Source organism: Pelecanus crispus, chromosome Z (assembly GCF_030463565.1).
Source record: "Pelecanus crispus isolate bPelCri1 chromosome Z, bPelCri1.pri, whole genome shotgun sequence".
NCBI lineage: Eukaryota > Metazoa > Chordata > Aves > Pelecaniformes > Pelecanidae > Pelecanus > Pelecanus crispus.
In genome coordinates, this window is record NC_134676.1 from 43954605 (window position 1) to 43971825 (window position 17221).

General features: G+C 36.2%; 1 protein-coding gene across 1 annotated transcript in view; it reads right to left on the reverse strand.

The window, feature by feature from the left end:
• Window positions 1-3390: 3390 nt before the first annotated feature.
• Window positions 3391-17221, reverse strand: part of RASEF (RAS and EF-hand domain containing) — a 34606-nt gene continuing 20775 nt past the window's right edge. Inside the window, exons 7-17 of the mRNA XM_075726888.1 lie at window positions 17029-17097; window positions 16023-16107; window positions 14540-14631; window positions 11422-11656; window positions 10232-10369; window positions 9996-10143; window positions 8948-9029; window positions 7524-7638; window positions 6551-6670; window positions 5459-5535; window positions 3391-3499 (exon numbers count right to left, since the gene is read on the reverse strand). Of these exons, the coding sequence (XP_075583003.1) occupies window positions 3391-3499; window positions 5459-5535; window positions 6551-6670; window positions 7524-7638; window positions 8948-9029; window positions 9996-10143; window positions 10232-10369; window positions 11422-11656; window positions 14540-14631; window positions 16023-16107; window positions 17029-17097 (1270 nt within the window). The remainder of the gene's footprint in view (window positions 3500-5458; window positions 5536-6550; window positions 6671-7523; window positions 7639-8947; window positions 9030-9995; window positions 10144-10231; window positions 10370-11421; window positions 11657-14539; window positions 14632-16022; window positions 16108-17028; window positions 17098-17221) is intronic.

Below are 17221 nucleotides of genomic sequence, written 5' to 3' on the forward strand. Positions count from 1 at the left end.
TTATTTCCATATATAAATACATGCTTTAATTTCTAGATTTAAATATTTTTTTTCCAAGTAAAGTTACTTTGCTTTAACATGAATTCTGCATGGTTTTCTGTGAATATTCAGATTTGATGGAGCTGGTCATCATAGGATTTCTAAAACCAGTTCCAGCTGAGCTGTAGCTATATCCCCATTTTGTAGTGCTTTTTTTAGTATTCTAGACATTGACCATAAAAGTACTTCAAGATAAAACTTTGTTAACAACTTCCAACCCTGAATCTTATTTAAAAAACAACACTGTTTCAAATTAAAGTTGCTTTACATGACACATAAAAATTACAGAGCTTAAAAAAAGGGATTCAGTTTATATAATTTGGCCAAATAACACAAGAGAGATTTTGGTCATTAAAATAAACAAAAAAAATTACCCAAAATACCAATGACCCAACCCTGCAGAGAGAAAAAAATACATGTGAAGGCAGGTCCCTGAACTCACATCCTTCAACCAGACTCTTGACAGGCAGACAGGCATGGACATTCACAGGGTACTCCTTCTATGGTAAGAATCTCAGATATGAAAGCAATTACTGCACGTGCACGCATGCTGCCAACTCTGGGATGTGCAACCCACATTTGCAAGAGGTACCTGACAATGTCATTCTCCTGGTGAAGAGAAGGCCAGGGGGGATCTAATCGCCTATAGATACTGAAAGGGGAGTTACCAAGATTGCAGCCAAACTCTTCTTGGTAGCAGGAGATGCTTTAATGAGGGGAAATGCCTGTAAATTTCTAGCCACTTGGGAAACTGCGGTTGGACATGGAGAGAAATTTTTAGCCAGAAGGGGAGTGCAAGCATGGGAACAGGTTGCCCAGAATGGTGCTATCTCTGTCTTCAGGGATTTTCACACCTGGATAGCCAAACCCACAGCTAACCTGATTTAGGGCTGGCAACAGGCCGTCTCTGCTTGGATGCTTGGGAGATTGTTCAACACCACTTCCAGAAATCCTTCTTGCAAACAACTTTATGTGATTCTCTGTATCCAACCAAAATGTTTTGTTCATGCAGGTGTGTCAACAAGGTTTAGGTAAACATATTTCACCTCATTTGCCATAGGCCAAGACCACAGAGCTGGTCAAACCTGGTGGTTCAGGAGACACACATAGAACACTGAGCCTCAGTCTAAGCCCCACAAGTTAACAGAATTTAGTAACACTGAAGGAGCAATATTTTGGAATGTAAGTAACAGCTTATAATCATGACCTTCTCATCCTGAGAAAATGCAAATGCCTACATGTAAGCTTACACTTCAGAAACCAAGCGCTGGATCATCTCCCTCTCTTCTCCCTACTGCTGCAGGAAGAACTATATGCAAGCACAGCCCACATTAATTCTACTTCCATTTCACTCCTTTGGAGAGAGAGAAGCTTTTACACACAAAGAACACAGAAGAGGCCCTCATCAATGCACTCAGTTAAGTGTGTTTTTTTCCTCAGAGAAGCTAATTACAGCTGTAATTTTCCTGTTTAAATAATACAGGGTTAATAGTAAACAATACTTATGTGACCAGGTATATTCCTGGTACACCTGCATCTCCTTCATTCTCTGCCACCTGCTCCAGGTAAGTCTCAGGACTACAGTGAGGTCTCTTGTACTGCTGGGTGGGAAGATGCTACAACCCTGAAGTCTCCTGCATGGAATAAGGTAGTGTGCGAAGATCCCTTAGCACTTCAAAAAGGACACCAAACATGTTTTCTCTTCCAGGGCTGAAGTGCAATACAGTGAAATAAAATGTCTTATTCCTTCTGGCATTAGATTTCTCTGTCTTGTTAAGAACAAGCTTTCAGACAGTTACCTGAGGATTAGCTGCTCTGATCTAGAGGTTTGAAAGGATGCCTAAAAACACTGCTCTTCCTCTTTTAAAACTGTATTTTTTTAAAAAGATGAACCATCCTGTTTCTGAGAAGTCCACATTTTACAAAACTGGTAACACAGCACAGACTATACAGTGTTCAAATATAGTGCTGATAAAATGCAGTAACAGCTGCTAGTCATACAGGTTTCCAATCAGTCCACAAAACTTTATCCAAGGTTGATTTACTGAGCTAGTTTTCAGCCTGGAAATGTTTTATTAATATACACAGAAGAGACTGAAACAGTTTGCTGTCTCTGAAGGGGCCCTATCCCATTCCCATCAAAATCAGTGAAAACTGCTAAGAATTGGATCGTGATTGTTAACTGCAGAAATAACTACACTATACAACTGTTGGGAACTATTATAAGTATTAATAAGTCAGTTTTTAGAGATGCTGACACCTAAAGCTACCACCCACTGCTGAGTTTCTCAGAATTTTCCTAAAATCAGGCAAAGGAATTCTCATTACGGTAAGCGGTTGCTGTTCATTTCAGGGGCTTCTTTTAATGAACAGTTTATACAGATGCTTGTGCATGTGCAGCAATTCTTTCACCTGCAGGTTTAAAACTTCAAAAATGCATAAAGAATATCCTCTGTACTATTACAATCCCCCAATTAGTGTCTGGAATAGAAGACATCTGAAAAACAAGGGAAAAATGACAACCCATACCTCTCTGTAATACTAATAATGACCTAGTCTAAACAAACAAGCAGGTACTGGATCATTAGTTCATCTCAGTAATCCTACATATCACAGGTATTATAGTCTCTCTGGAATTCTGAATGTTAACGGTACATGCAAATGTTCCTTTCACTTCTGAGCTGTGTAGGATCAGATGTAAAGTCTACTTCTCTGTTCTGAATCAAACCCCAACTCCCAAAATTAAATACATTCTAACTCACTAACTTTTGTGAAATTACACCAGAACCCCATGCACCTGCCACTGTCTTCTCCCAAGAAAGACCATTCTGTTTCATGCCCTGTACTTAGGGTTTACCTGGATGTAGGCAACGTTTTAATGCTTTGGAGTTTTCTTGGGAAATGTTTCATCAACATATAACTTAAGGCCTTCAGAAAACTAGATAAGCAGACATGGCAAAAAGAGATTAAATTAACTGAAGCTGTAATTTTTTCTTTTCCTATGAGTGATATGATATTATCATGCTCTGTATGTAAGAAATATTGAGCCTATAAAGAAATAAGCAGGTAAAGAACATAAAATATATTACAATATTGTATGAAGTGACTATCGTAGCATTGATTCTGAGCTCATTTCATGGACATTACTTAAGGAAAGTGCAACCAGAGCCCATGGGACAAAGCAAGTGCACAAATATGAATGAGTAGAAAACAGTCTGGATTTTTAACACGATATGCAATTTCTAAATACACAAATGTATAAATCCACAATAAAAAGAATACATTATTGGAATCCTTCATATTTTTTTTTTAAATACACAAGTTATTTAGGTCAGGAAAAGTATCTGTCACTTAAACATTGCAACAGTTTTTCATGAGTGCCGATTTTTTGACAGGTGTCCCAGCCAGGCTGGTTACTGACCTCCTATCATCTTGATTATCACTTCGTTTTCGCACTTCGCTGTAAAACAAACAAACAAACAAACAAACAAATGAAAGAATGCACTCAATTAATATATTTCTATTCACGTTCACTGTTCTGTTTCTTCCAGTATTTATTTTCCAGAACTCACCATCACCTATTGTGTGGTTAAAACCGTGTTTTTTAGTGCACAGAATCAACATGTCTCCTAAGTTTCCAATTTGGGAGTCATATCAATATTTCTATACAAATCATAGTGACAGAAATATAATGATTTCTGATATGTAGTAACTGTACAATGTTCTGTTTTCCCTTTCCTTTTCTTTTGATAATTTTTCTTTAACTTGTTTGCTGCAGTATATTACCATAGAAACAGGATATGTTCATAGCTGAAAGTATGAAACTAAATAACTGCAATTTCAAGTATAAATTTATGCTAAGAGAAAAAATACACATTGTTGGATGTTTTATTATAAATGCAGACTTAAAAGCTGGGTATATATGAGTGACTGTTAATCTGTGTTCTTACTATAGGCCCCCTAGAATGTCAAAAGCCAGCTCTAAAATTTCTTGCTTTTATATATACATATTTTTTTTTTTTTAAAAAGTCCTCCTCATATTAGTAGAATAAATTCATTAAGTTCCCCTCAGAACACTGTATTATTCAAGCTAACAGTAATGACATGTTACCTTAGAAATTTTTATTTCAAAATTAAATGCTTCTTTCAAAGAATACAAATTTCTAAGACCTGAGTAAAGAAATTGCAGCCAACCATTCCAGACCGAGATTCTGGATAATGTCTAGACCATTTGAAGATCAATGAACCTTGTGAAGAAAAAGATTTTTTTTTTTTTTTTTTTGAGATTCTGAAAAGAAAGGCTCCAACTGCCAAAACATTTTTTTATCCTTGAAACAGTTAAACAAAGTTATCGTGTTTAAACATTAATTTTCCAACTGTGATTAATGTTATTTAACTGTGCTATATATATTCTCTAATTTCATAATCCACTGCTGCATTCATGGCCAGGTTCTTGGAAATGAGTCATTTAACAAATCAGCAATTAACTTCACATTGACACTGACAGACAAATAAATGCCTACGTTCTTGCTGCATCTCTGACAAATGCATTTTCCTGGAAATACGGATGCTCTTGAAAGTCCCATGTGAAGACGCAATGACCCTCTCTAGAAAGCCAGTATTTTGTATTCAAGCCATGTTAATCAGTAATATTTTAACAGTGAGTAATCAAATACTGATTAAATGTCAAAAAGTTTGATTATTGCAGTAGGCTGCTGCAAAAATCACATGAATATGGTTTGTAATTCTGGCTTTGAGCTCCATGTATTAAACTGAAAAATCAGAGGCTGAGGATTCATTACATACTGCCAGCCCTTCAAAATTATATTGTAACCAAGAATGGTTTGGAAAGGTAGTAGGAGTGTAATGTTTGGCTCATACATTAGCACAGAAATACCAGGTTGCTAAATGGATATAATCAGAATTTCTATTTTTGAAATGATTTAGAGAAAGGGACATCAAAGAAAATATGTGAGATTAGAATGGTCAGTAATAAAACTGAATATATATTAATATATGTGAAAGAATTAAGAATTATACATAGAATTATAAACATTTGAAATTAATTTCAGAAAGAATTAAGTAAATCCATGTACCATTAAAAAATGTAATTCATTCACCAAAGAGGTTTTAAAATTGTGAGCTCCATAACTGAGCTCTAATTTAAATATTAATTATTGAGACAGCTTTGTAACATTTGCAAGCAAAAATGTTACTTGATTAAACTGAGAATAAATCCTGTCTTGCATTTATCTATAAAGATTTAACATGGTATTCAGTTTTAAGTTTTGTTTGTTGAATTTGATGTTGGTACAATTTTAAACATACATGTGTCTCTGTGTGTATATTCACATACAATATCCTTTTTTTAAAACACACTCAGATGTGTTTATTTCAAAACAAAAACATGGCTACTTACCGAGCAAGATGAAGAACTGCTTCTACAATATTAGATCCGTCTTTAGCACTTGTTTCACAGAATAGCGCATTGTAAGTCTGTGAATAAAAATAAAATGTTAAGCCAACTAATCTGAAATGGTTCCCATGTGAATAGGTATATTCAATTACAAATTGTTTCCTCAATAACACAAAGAAAGATGACACACATTCAAATGAACAGGATTTCTTCTGGTATTCTTCATTCTCTAATATATTCACTTTAGTACTGTGGAAAAAACAGTAATGGCTTTTTAATTGTATCTTTTTTATATTCTGTATATTCTGAATTAACAAACTGAATAAAAACCACATCACACGCTTAATGTCCAAACTCAGTCTTCTGGTTGACAAGAATGCAAAATAGGAAGAGAGTTGGTAGGACAGGTTACTGAATCCGGCTTGTTAGCTATTGATAAACCACAGCGCCTGGTATTCTAGGTTAACCAGAAATACCATTCCATAAGTAACAGACATAATATCTGTCCCAGTATAATCGATAACTGCGCGAGCACTCAGCAACTCAAGACTCTGAAGATTCTACATTTTCTTCTGCAAAATATGGGATACGTGCATCCCTTATCCCCCATATAAACACATGCAAAAAACTTGTCCACACTTCTATTTATAGCAGAGAGTTCCGTTTTTCCTTCTGCAGATGCGGCAGGAATACAAGATAATCTCTTGAAGATGAAAATATTCCACTCAAAAGCTGGACAGACACAAGCCAGGTGAAAAGCCTCATACACTCACTAGTGTGCTTCATATTTGCACTGGCAATTTCTCTTCGGCAGCAGAAAAACTCACTTTCCTAGTCCATCCACTTTTTCACCATAAAGACTGAGAAAACTATCCCAGCCAATAATGAAGTTCAGTTCAGTGGACACCGAGATGTGATTTAGCCCAACAAACACCATCAAAATAAAATAGTTTTAATGAAAAGTATCCATGAATCCTAATTATTAGATTTGAACAAATGACCAGAAAATGACTTTTGTTTACTAGTTTCTCATGTGGTTTTTGGATTAAAGTTCTTAAGACCATTTTATACGAAAGAGGTAGACTTGGACGTTACCATAGCCAGTTTTTCTCCATAGTTTATAGGCACACATTTTTGCCCTTGTTCTGTAACAGCTTGACGGAGATCTGCTTTGTTTCCCACCATCATAATTGGAATATTCTCATGAGTTGCATCCTGTAAAGAGGATTTTATTTCCTTACTGCTAGAACACTCAGAATACAAAAAAGTAACTAGCATCATCATGTCATACTGATTTCCTTCCCACAAAAAAAAGTCTTGCACACTATCACAAAAAATCACAAATTATGAAAGTCATACTGAGAACTTTTCATGGGCTAGTCAATATTTAAGCCAGCTTAAACATCAGCCTGCAAAGACGTACTTCCATTCCCATAAGCCGTTTTCCAACACGAATTCCATGTGTTAAGTTAATCTAATGGAAATGGTTACTGTATCCAAATGCTACATGAGAAAATTACTATGGGAAAAGTGACCAAATCCTATACCACGACTAAAAGAAATGGCTTTCAGAAGATGAATTAAAGATTTAGCTTATCACTTTCCCTCCTATTAAACACCTCTGGTATGAGAGAAAAACCCTTTTCATTAAATGCAAATTTGTATTCAAACAAACAAACAAGAAGTAATAACAGAAAGAAATACTGAAAATTTCACTTGAACTATAGCTAATTTACAGAATCTAAAATATTGGTTTAAAATGCAAAGACTCCAAGGAATACTCAAGCCATACACAAGAGGGTACCTGAAATGGGCTCTCATGTTCACTTCAAAAGGAAGTGAATGGGAAGAGTGTGATTTCATGATACCCTTTTATACAAAAAGATGTATCAGTTTTAACACTAACTGAATACATTGGGACACATTTAGGACTTCCATGTAGCTTTTACTTCTATGAGAGAGTGCGGTCTGGCTAATATCAATATACAGATATTCAAATCTTATAAATAATAAGGCTAACAATACAGTGAAACATAGTTTATAAGTTGTATATACTTAGGGGTCTTACTTCGATCATATCCACCCATTCTCGCACATTAAGAAAGCTTTTTTCACACGTTACGTCATATAACAGTAAGACACCATCTGCTCTTCTGAAGTATGATTTAGCAATACTTCGGAATCTTTCAGAAAAAAAAAGATTTGCATTATCATTAAGGCCACATTATCAAAAAATAATTCAATTTAACATCATTAAGAGCACAGCACTACTTTATTGCACTACTGAGTAAGATTCTCTCCACATGACAAGATTAGTTTTCTCATAGCTTCTTTCACAAGTAGTTCTTGAAAACTGCTGATGCAGGTCTACAAATGCTCCATAAGGATCCACACACAAGATTCTGTCCTAAACAGCAATCAGCATCTTTTGTATCAAAACAATCTACAGTGTATCTATTACAAATAATCTGCTTTGCACTGAACTTTTGATTAGGTGGCAAGGCTTTTTCACTTACCTGTAACTTCATCAACTGAGTAGGTTACTCTGCTACATTTGAAAAAACATGAAACCAATAAACTTATTTCAGGAACGAATTCATCAGTTACAGTCATCTTTGCCATTAACATAAGACAATCTACTTAACAACCAAGTACAGCAACTAGGTATTTACATTATATATTAGAATATTCTTCACAAATTTATTATGTGGGAGGAGAATGATTGGGCCTCTGACTACCTACTTCACATAATCACTCATGCAGGCAAAAGTAAACACATACAGCCCAATACAAATCTTGGTCAATCAACAGATTAAACTGACTTCCAAGGTGTTAGATTAACCTCTTAATAAGCCCCATAAACTGTCAGTAAAGAAGTAATAGCTCTCAAGTAAGGATGTCATAGGATTTTGAGGAAACTCTACACTATAATTTGAAGAACCCTGGCTATACATTCATCAATCTGTACAATTTTGCCATTAAGTCTTTTTAAAGTCTTTGGGAAGAAGTTTTCATGCACTAAATACAATGCAAAGCACGATCAGGACTTTCAAGGACAGAAGAGGAGAGGACAGTGAAGGGAAGGGAATCTCCAAGATAAAGCCTGGTCAGAAATACAGGTCTGCAAGGACAAAGAAAGCTAAAGACTAAAAATGGAAGAAACAATGCACGTCTATTCCATTTTTTTGTATTGCAAGAGAGGAACATACAAATTTAATTAATTAATGCTGTGATGAACCTCAACTATTTCTCTCTGCAGAGAGAAAAGATTACCTCAGGCATCACCAAAGCTAACAAATAGACTTTCCACCTGTCTTGGGGTCTCAGCAGAGCAAAATCGCATCTGTTTATAGACATTTACATTATGGCCATACTGACTTACTATAGGGCCATATAGTATTTAGTGGAATTTTTTTCACCTAGATGAAAAAAGGCAAACGTCTTTTAGAAACAAAACAATTGAAATTACATTAAGTGCAGAGAATCACTAACCTCTCCTGCCCAGCTGTGTCCCACAGTTGTAGCACTGTAGGTTCTCCATCAACAATTAGTCTTTTCATTTGAAAATCCACACCTGAAAAGAATAATGTGTATAGTCTAATGAGAAACATCAATAACCTTAAAAAACCCACAGAAAATGAAAAGTTATGTGTCATATAAAACAGTTACTTCAAAATTCATCTTTTAATAGATTATGAGATTTCAGTCGTTGACATAGCCTTGAACCGCGATAATCCCCTGAATGTTATGTAATTCGTCTTTAGAAAAATATCTAAAGAAATATTTTACCCACACATTTTCCAGCATTGATACAAATTTGGCATTATGACCAGCAAACAAGATCTCTCTCTGCTTTTTTTTTGGTAAACAGTTTTATGGAAGAAGAGAAAATGTTTTATAAAACGGACTTTATTTCAAATGCCAAGGAGGAAAAAGATAAATTAGAACAGAAATCCTGACTCAGAGGCAATAAAACAAATATATAACTATGATTTGATTGGAAGGCAAAAATTCAGTCCTTAGAATCAGCAAGACAAATTTGTTAGCTGACAGCAGTAGTAATATACACAACAAGCCAGTCAGAAATCCCTCCAGCTGCATTTAGACCAAAGCTGCAATAACACTTTGAAGAAACGGAGACAAAAAAGTAGTATGAAAGACATCAAAGGGTAGTAGGAAATGCTAAGGGAAGAGGAAAGAGCTGAGAAGACAAGAAAGCAATGAAAAATATGAAAAGGACCATACACACATTCTAAGTTCATTACACTGAAACTTGCTTTTCTGGTGCTTTGTGTCGTTCAGGAACAGGCTTTGTGCTTTGCAAAGAGAAACTAAATTAGAGCCGTACCCTATTATCCACTCCAAACAGCAGTTAGGCACTTCTAAGCTTTAGTACTCAATTAGATCTCACAGCCTAAGAAACTGCGTGTGTATATTCAGGAAACCCTGGCAAGCAATCACAGAGGGTAATGTTTTCACCCACTTCTGCAGAACAGCAATGAAATTCACTTTAGTATTTTAAGAACAACAATAACTATACCCAGGGTTGCACTGGTATTGCCTCGAAATTCATTCTTGCAAAGTCTCGTAAGGAAACTGGATTTTCCCACTGCCGCATCTCCAGCAAGAACAATCTTGTAAGCCTTCTCTGAACTGGGGTATTTCGGAGTACATTCGGTTGCATCTGACTGAAAATAAAAAGAACCCCTCTATTTCAATAGGTATAAAAAATATTCTTTATATCAAACACTTTTTTTTTCCTAAAGAACTGGTTACCTGAGGGGTGAGAGCGGATATGTACTTCCTTGCTGAAGCAACTGAGCTGCTTCGACTTACTGGTCGTGAGGGCTTCCAGTCTAATACTGTACTGCTGTTATCAGGACTGTATGCTTCTTCATCCCTGATCTCTGGAACCTGAAAGTACACACTAGTGTTAGCTCCAGTGAGAATAGTATGCTCTTTCGGAAAGGCACAGCTAAGACCGATTAAAACATTTGTTTTAACAGTTTGGATTAAACAGAGATAAGTGACCAAAGAGAGCTGTACAATTCTAGTCAAAGTACTGTGATTATTCTGTTCTTACTCACATTTGCTGTTTACTTATAGCCTACATTTGGTCCTTAAATGTGTTTGCTGTTTGGCATAGTTGCTTTCAGTACAGTTTGCAGATAAAGCAAATGAATTTCCATATGGAAAATTTCAGCTTCAAAAATCATTACAATAAATAAATACTTTATTTCAAAGCTTATTTTACAAAAATTAAGAATTTGCCTACAAGACATTATTCTCTATGCTATTACTACTCAAGCTAAATTAAATACAGCGCAGCTGTAATCAGCAGTATTCACAGCATTTTCAACTGCAGAGACTAAATGTCTCTACTAAATGCACAGTAAAGGATCTGCTCTAAAAAAACCCTGTGTTCTGCTGTGCTTGATACTAGTCTTGCCACATAGTCATCAGTAAAGCTCCCCATTTCACTAACAAAAAAATGGACACAATAACACCTTATTACATCTCTAAATTCTCTTGAGTTACTGTGTAAGTCAATGTATGCACTAACAGTATTCTTTTTCTCATATATGTGAATTTTTCATTCACTGCCACACCATAGTAAGAGAAAGTGAACAGAAACCTATTTTACTTCTATAGTATCTGCTTTTTAATCATTAGAAAATGGACTCCTGTCTGCATGCTGTTTAACAGCCTTCAAAAGCCACATGTACTTGAACAATGAAGTTATTACCTCGAAAATCTTTCAAAAATGTCAAAACAATATCTTAGTTTAAAGAGGAGTAACCATTTATGCACCGTCTAAAACACTGTCACTAATCTTCTTTAAATGTATATAACCCAAACACTTTGTTTTAATCGGCTTACAGGCAAAGATCCATTTTATTTTAAAAATAGGAAACTAATTGTCTCTAACTGAAGGTCTTTCTCAGAGGAGTAAGTCTGGCACTTACATCTGTATCAGAAGCATCACCACCGAAGCTGTCTTGCATACACTGTGACCTTTGAAAAATCCTTTGATGCCTGTATTCCACTTCTGAATCATACTCATTTGAATCTCTCAGGGTAGACAAACCACTGTCAAAACAGCTCTCAGGCAAGCTGTCAACTTCACAGTTTATCCTTTGCATAGGATCACAAAGGGCTAAAGAATCATAATCTTCATCCACACAAGAAGAATGAGATGATCTAATAAGAAAATATTGGAGGGGGGAAAAAAAGAATTATTCCACAATTGTTTCTCCCAACAAAATCTGAGACATTCTGGAATAGTCAATACTTAGAAATGCTAACTAAGGGGTTTAAGACATATGCCAATGCCTATTTTGCCCTTCTAAATAATTTATTTTTCAATTATATCTCTTAGGATGCTCAGATTAAATTATATAATCTAGGTTATTGATGATGACTTCCTAAGTCTCAGCAAGAATGTCTATTTATTCACATACAGAAAAAATAATAATTTAAAAAAGATTCAGAAAATTCCATACCATGAAGATAATGAAGGCAGAAAACGATAGCTGATGGCTTAGCTACTTTTGGCCTATTCTAAGACACATAAAATGACCTTGAAATGCTGTATCTAATTCAAATTAATACATTTGCTCACACAGGCACACAGGCCAATAAATAACAGCTATAAATACAGAAAAGGGGGTAATCAAGTTCGGGAGACCAGTAACGGTGGAAGAAGTCACTGAAACATGTTTTCTTACAGTTTGGTAGGCTACAGAAAACTTAGAAGTTTTACACAAAAGTCCTTTCTTTCCCCTCACCCTTCCTTCAAAGGCCTTTTGGTTGTTTTTTTTTTTTTCATTCTGGATGCTGTAATACATAGAAATACTTAAATGGATGCAGCAATGACACTATGGCTTACAGAAAAAGCAATTTAGGGTTTTTTTATGTAAATGAAACTGCAGAAAAGAAAGATTAATAGAGTGAACCTCAAAAGAATCCATCTTTCAAAAAAAAGTTTACTACGGGTACAATCATCATCCTGCTCCTGCAGCAAGACAGGGACAGGCACAAATTAAAGTGAGGTAAAACAGGTCTCCAAGTCACAGTGGGTAAGAGAGAACCAGTTTGGCTCTGTCCTGCTGGGAATGGATGTGAAGCACTGAACTGCTAGAACAGACAAGGTCAGCATCAATCCTTGTAAAGATAGTTTGCTGCCAGAGGTGCTGGGAGCTACCAGTGCAATGACACACCACAGAAGAGTACACTGGGGAGAACCACCAAATTATGAAGCTGTTACTGAGTCGAATATAATTCCTCCCTGCAAGTGGCCCAATAGGGGTGACAGAGGCAACATTGTCCAGTGCAACAACATCCAGAACCATCTAATTTATATCCTTTCAGGCTAATGAATAATCACATGAATGAACGTGATCTTTGCTGTGAAATATCACAGCATCCATGCTATTTGTATTCATGCACCTACTAGCCTATACCAATCACTGAAATACAGAGGAAGGGTGCAGGCTACAACAAAGTTAAGCTTGTCAGGCATGCCCTGAAATAAAGGTCTTTAGCAGTCAATTTTCACCCTCACTGAAGCATGAATTCAATGCTGGGAATTTCATATGGGCTTAAAACAAGTTAGACCAAGATGTATGATACAGCTAAAAAAAAAAAAGTATACCTTCCAATGTAAATTGCTTAAAACATGTTAGAATGCAAATCAGCGTCTCTTAATGCTGACCTGATGTCAGGAGACAGACAAAGTACTGAAAATGAACAGGCTTTGGGACATTCATATCTCTTTCTGTCTTTCAATACTACGAAGTCACACCTGTTAAGAGCACGTTTTATTCCTACCACATGAACTTTCTTCTAAAGTAGCTTGCATTTCTCCCTTTTGTGGGAATGCAAGGATTGCACCACATGGCAGGTACTAATAAATATTCACAGAGAAGGACATCACTAAGCCTCCACAGAGGTTTTAGTTATCCCTTCAGAAAATTACTCAATGCAATATGCAACTTAGTAGTGGATGCCTCTCAAAATTTGCAGCAGGTCCAACAGAGGGTGGTTGTTTTATCCACGTTCAACAGAAGGAACCCGTTTGTCAGAAGCAAAACTTTAGAGCCAACAAACACATCTTACATGGAGACAGCAGAATAAGAGTACACTACTGAATGAATGGGGCTATTATTAGTGTGAAGCAGAAGCCAACTTAATCCCTACCAAAGATATTCAACTCTCTGGCAAAATGTAAAACACAGACTACTAAGAACTCTAACAGAGATCTCTCTACAGTTTGAAGTACCACTGAAAGAAAAATAAGGCACAACAATTTATCAAGTAAGGACACACATTTTTGCTGGCATTTCCAGCTGTTTAAAAAAAAAAAAAAAGGTGTGAAAACATAGCATGATCTACAGCACTTGAGGTTGGATCCAATGCCCAGTGACTTCATAATGCCCAGTGACTTCAGTGAGAGTCTATACAATGATCTGAGGAAGCTCTGAACAATGACCTGCAACCCCTAAGTACAAAACCAAAGTAGCTCTGACCATCTGAAATTTGCATTTAGATAACTTACTGCTCTCTGTGGCTCTTACCCCATCAATATCCAAGTGCATTCACTACTCTTGCATGTCAGTGTGAGATGAGGATGTTTATTCTCTTGAAGAATTAGGCCCACATACCTTTGTAATAATTATTACATGGGAAAACCAGACATACAGCCTGAAAATATGACTAAAAACATTTTATTTCTTAAGCACTGAGTAAGCTAGCTAACAAAGGTCCTCAGCAGATTTTTATCATTTCTTGGAGACAAGGAGAGGAGATTGACAATCAAACTAGAATCAAAACAGTCCAAGACCAGGCTGTCTGGACTCTCTGTAAGTTCATGATTTGCACTGAAAAGAATTCTCCTGAGCCTTCTGAAGTCATTGAAAAGATTCCTATTGACTTCAGTACAATTTGGATCATAGGCTATGGTCACACATTCCTTCTTTGAAATCAGACAGAACTATTGTCTCTGTTATTTGACAGTATTTGCTCTTCTAAGACAAGCGTGATGCCCTAGTCTTTTCAAACTTAATAAAAGCAAACCTGGCTTACCTGTCATACCGTGGGTTTAGAGGAGACTGTCCACCATTAAATTTAGGACTGCTTCTAGAAATGGTACTTCCTGGTGAGGTGTTTGCTAACCGCTGTGACAGACACATAACAAATGCCTAAGTTTGATGAACACAGTGTAAGCATCTAGATTTGTCATGAAAATGTGCATCATCAAAATTACTACTGCATATTTTCATATATATTCAACTACTTATTTTTGATTAAACCTTATGCTTTATATAGGACTGGATGTCAAAAGGCCCATTACATACAGCATTCAGGCTCCAGTGTTGCCTTAATACTGAACCTCCTAGCCACACTCGGCCACAAAAGACAACAGAAATTCCAAAAGGATGATTTCATCGACTACACCTGAAGACTTTGAAATGCTAAACTTAGAAAAGTAGTATTTAGAAAAATGGCATGTTGACTACTAAAGTGAAAAGGGAAATGTCGCTGGCTGAGCTAGTTTCAGTAGAGATACCTCCTGGTTCTTGAGTGAGATAGTGGACAGGAGAGATCTCAACTGATAGCGCATGACAGAGTATTCCGTATGTTCTGCTGTCCCTCTACACTCTTTTTCACTGGGAAGTTTCCTCTGTCTTCTCTGTAATCTACCACCCTTATGTTTCAGGGCATGGCAGAAGGAAATGGTATCTCTTGTTGCATCTGCAGTGAATCTCTGGTAGCCTGTATCAGCAAAAAGCACTCACATTCATTGGTATGGTATGCTGGAAAAGGGCAATGACCCCTATTTTCCTCCTTCTTGGCCAGTATTGTCTTTGTGGGCCCATTATTCTGGCCCCATCCTTCTAAAACAGTCAGCTGCTTTCCTGATGATGTAAGGGCTTGCCTGATCATTAGTTTTCAAATTTAACAGGTTTCCCAATATTGCAAAATGGCAGTGTAGGGTAGATTTTTTGTAGCTTTCAAGCCTTCCTTTCTCTGTTTTGGAGGATGCCGGGCTACATCTATTACAACAGATCCCCATACAGTTCTGATAGCCCAAAAGGGTTCACTGAGGTCCCTATTATGAGCAGTCCCTGCTATTTATTTTCCCAGTGATGTGCCTGGACAAAAGTTCAAATTAGGTTAAGACCTTGGTACTAAAAGAAAGCAGTTTCCTGAAAAACTGTGTTTGCAGTGGTAGGGCACTCCCATATACACAATACAAACATATTCCCTTTAGTGCAAGAGAAACTGCTGAATTATGTAGCTCACCAGATACATTTGGCCACAGCACATTTAAAAAATCACTAGTTTCCAAAGCACCACAGAAAGTAGTTGTGCTCTAACAAAACTTCATTATTCACAAAACATAAGTAAAATCTAACAAAATTCAACTATGCAAGTGTATCCCCAGAGTGAGTATGCTGAATATAACTCAATTTTCTGAGTATCCACTGAAGTGCAAACAAATTTGCATTTGGTGTGTTAATTCTTAAACCTTCTAGTGCAACACAACAAAATTATAAATACATACCAATGATCTGTTGTACTTGCTGAAGCTGTTTTCAAGTGCACTTCTTAAACCATCATTGCTGTCATGTAGCTTCCTATTAGCTGATCTAAAAAGGAAACATAGTTTAATTTGCAGGAGTAAAGAAAACATTAAAAATTATGTAATGTCACAAAGAAAAACTGAAAAAATACATTATCAAAAAAACCCTTTTGTTTTTCCTTAGATAAACACTAAAGATAAACACTTTAGATAAGCACTAAAGAGTAATGTGGAACTAGAAATGCGTTGTCATATACTCAAACAAATGACTGTATGTGAAAAAAGCACTGTGAAGTTTAGCCTCCAGTAGCAGCCTAGGGAAACCCTGTTTCACCTCTGGTCTGTGGTAAGCTGAGGAGAAAAAAGACACTGTAGGAATGACCACAAAAAAACAGCTCAGGGTAGTAAACTGGTACAGCCATTTCTGAAATACAAAGCGACTACCCTTTAAATATTGCTGAGATGACTCTAAGGACAGATGTGATTCAGCTCCTTGAAAGAAAGGATACATTTACGAAAAATAAATTAAGTAAAGATATAAAAAAAGTATTCATTGTGACCCTCCTTGAAAGGAAAAATCTGTGTGCGCCTTGTATAATACTCCATACAGTACTTTCCAGAAAATTATAAGACAAGGAGTTACTGGAGAAGCAAAGCCAATAAAAAAAGAAGCCAAGTAATAATTTTTGTAATAGCATGGATAGACTCAGATCTCCTTCAGCTTATCATAAATGAAAGTCAGTGAGGCTAAGAAAAAAAAGAAAAAACAATGAAGAGTTAGCAGCTCAGTAACACAGCAGAGTTAGTAGCACAGTACCTTCTATGAGAGCTGAGCACAGTACCTTCTATGAGAATTGAGGCCTTTTCAGTATTTCTGCTTGGTATTTTTTCCCAAATCTCATCCCAGTCTTTTGCATATAAAAACATTTACCCCCGGCTATGTTGGGACAAAGTTTGTTACCAAAACCCTGAATTACTAAGAACTTACTGAAGTATTTCAATTTGCCTTTCCAGATTATCTCTGTCTTCAGTATACTCCCGGATCATTTCTAGGTCTCTGCAAAAAAGCCCCAAGAAGTAATATGTTACAGGATATCTTTTTTATTTTTATAATACTGCTTTTGGCAGAGAACAAAACTCAACAATCAACATTTTTAAGAGGTGACAAATATATAGTGGGG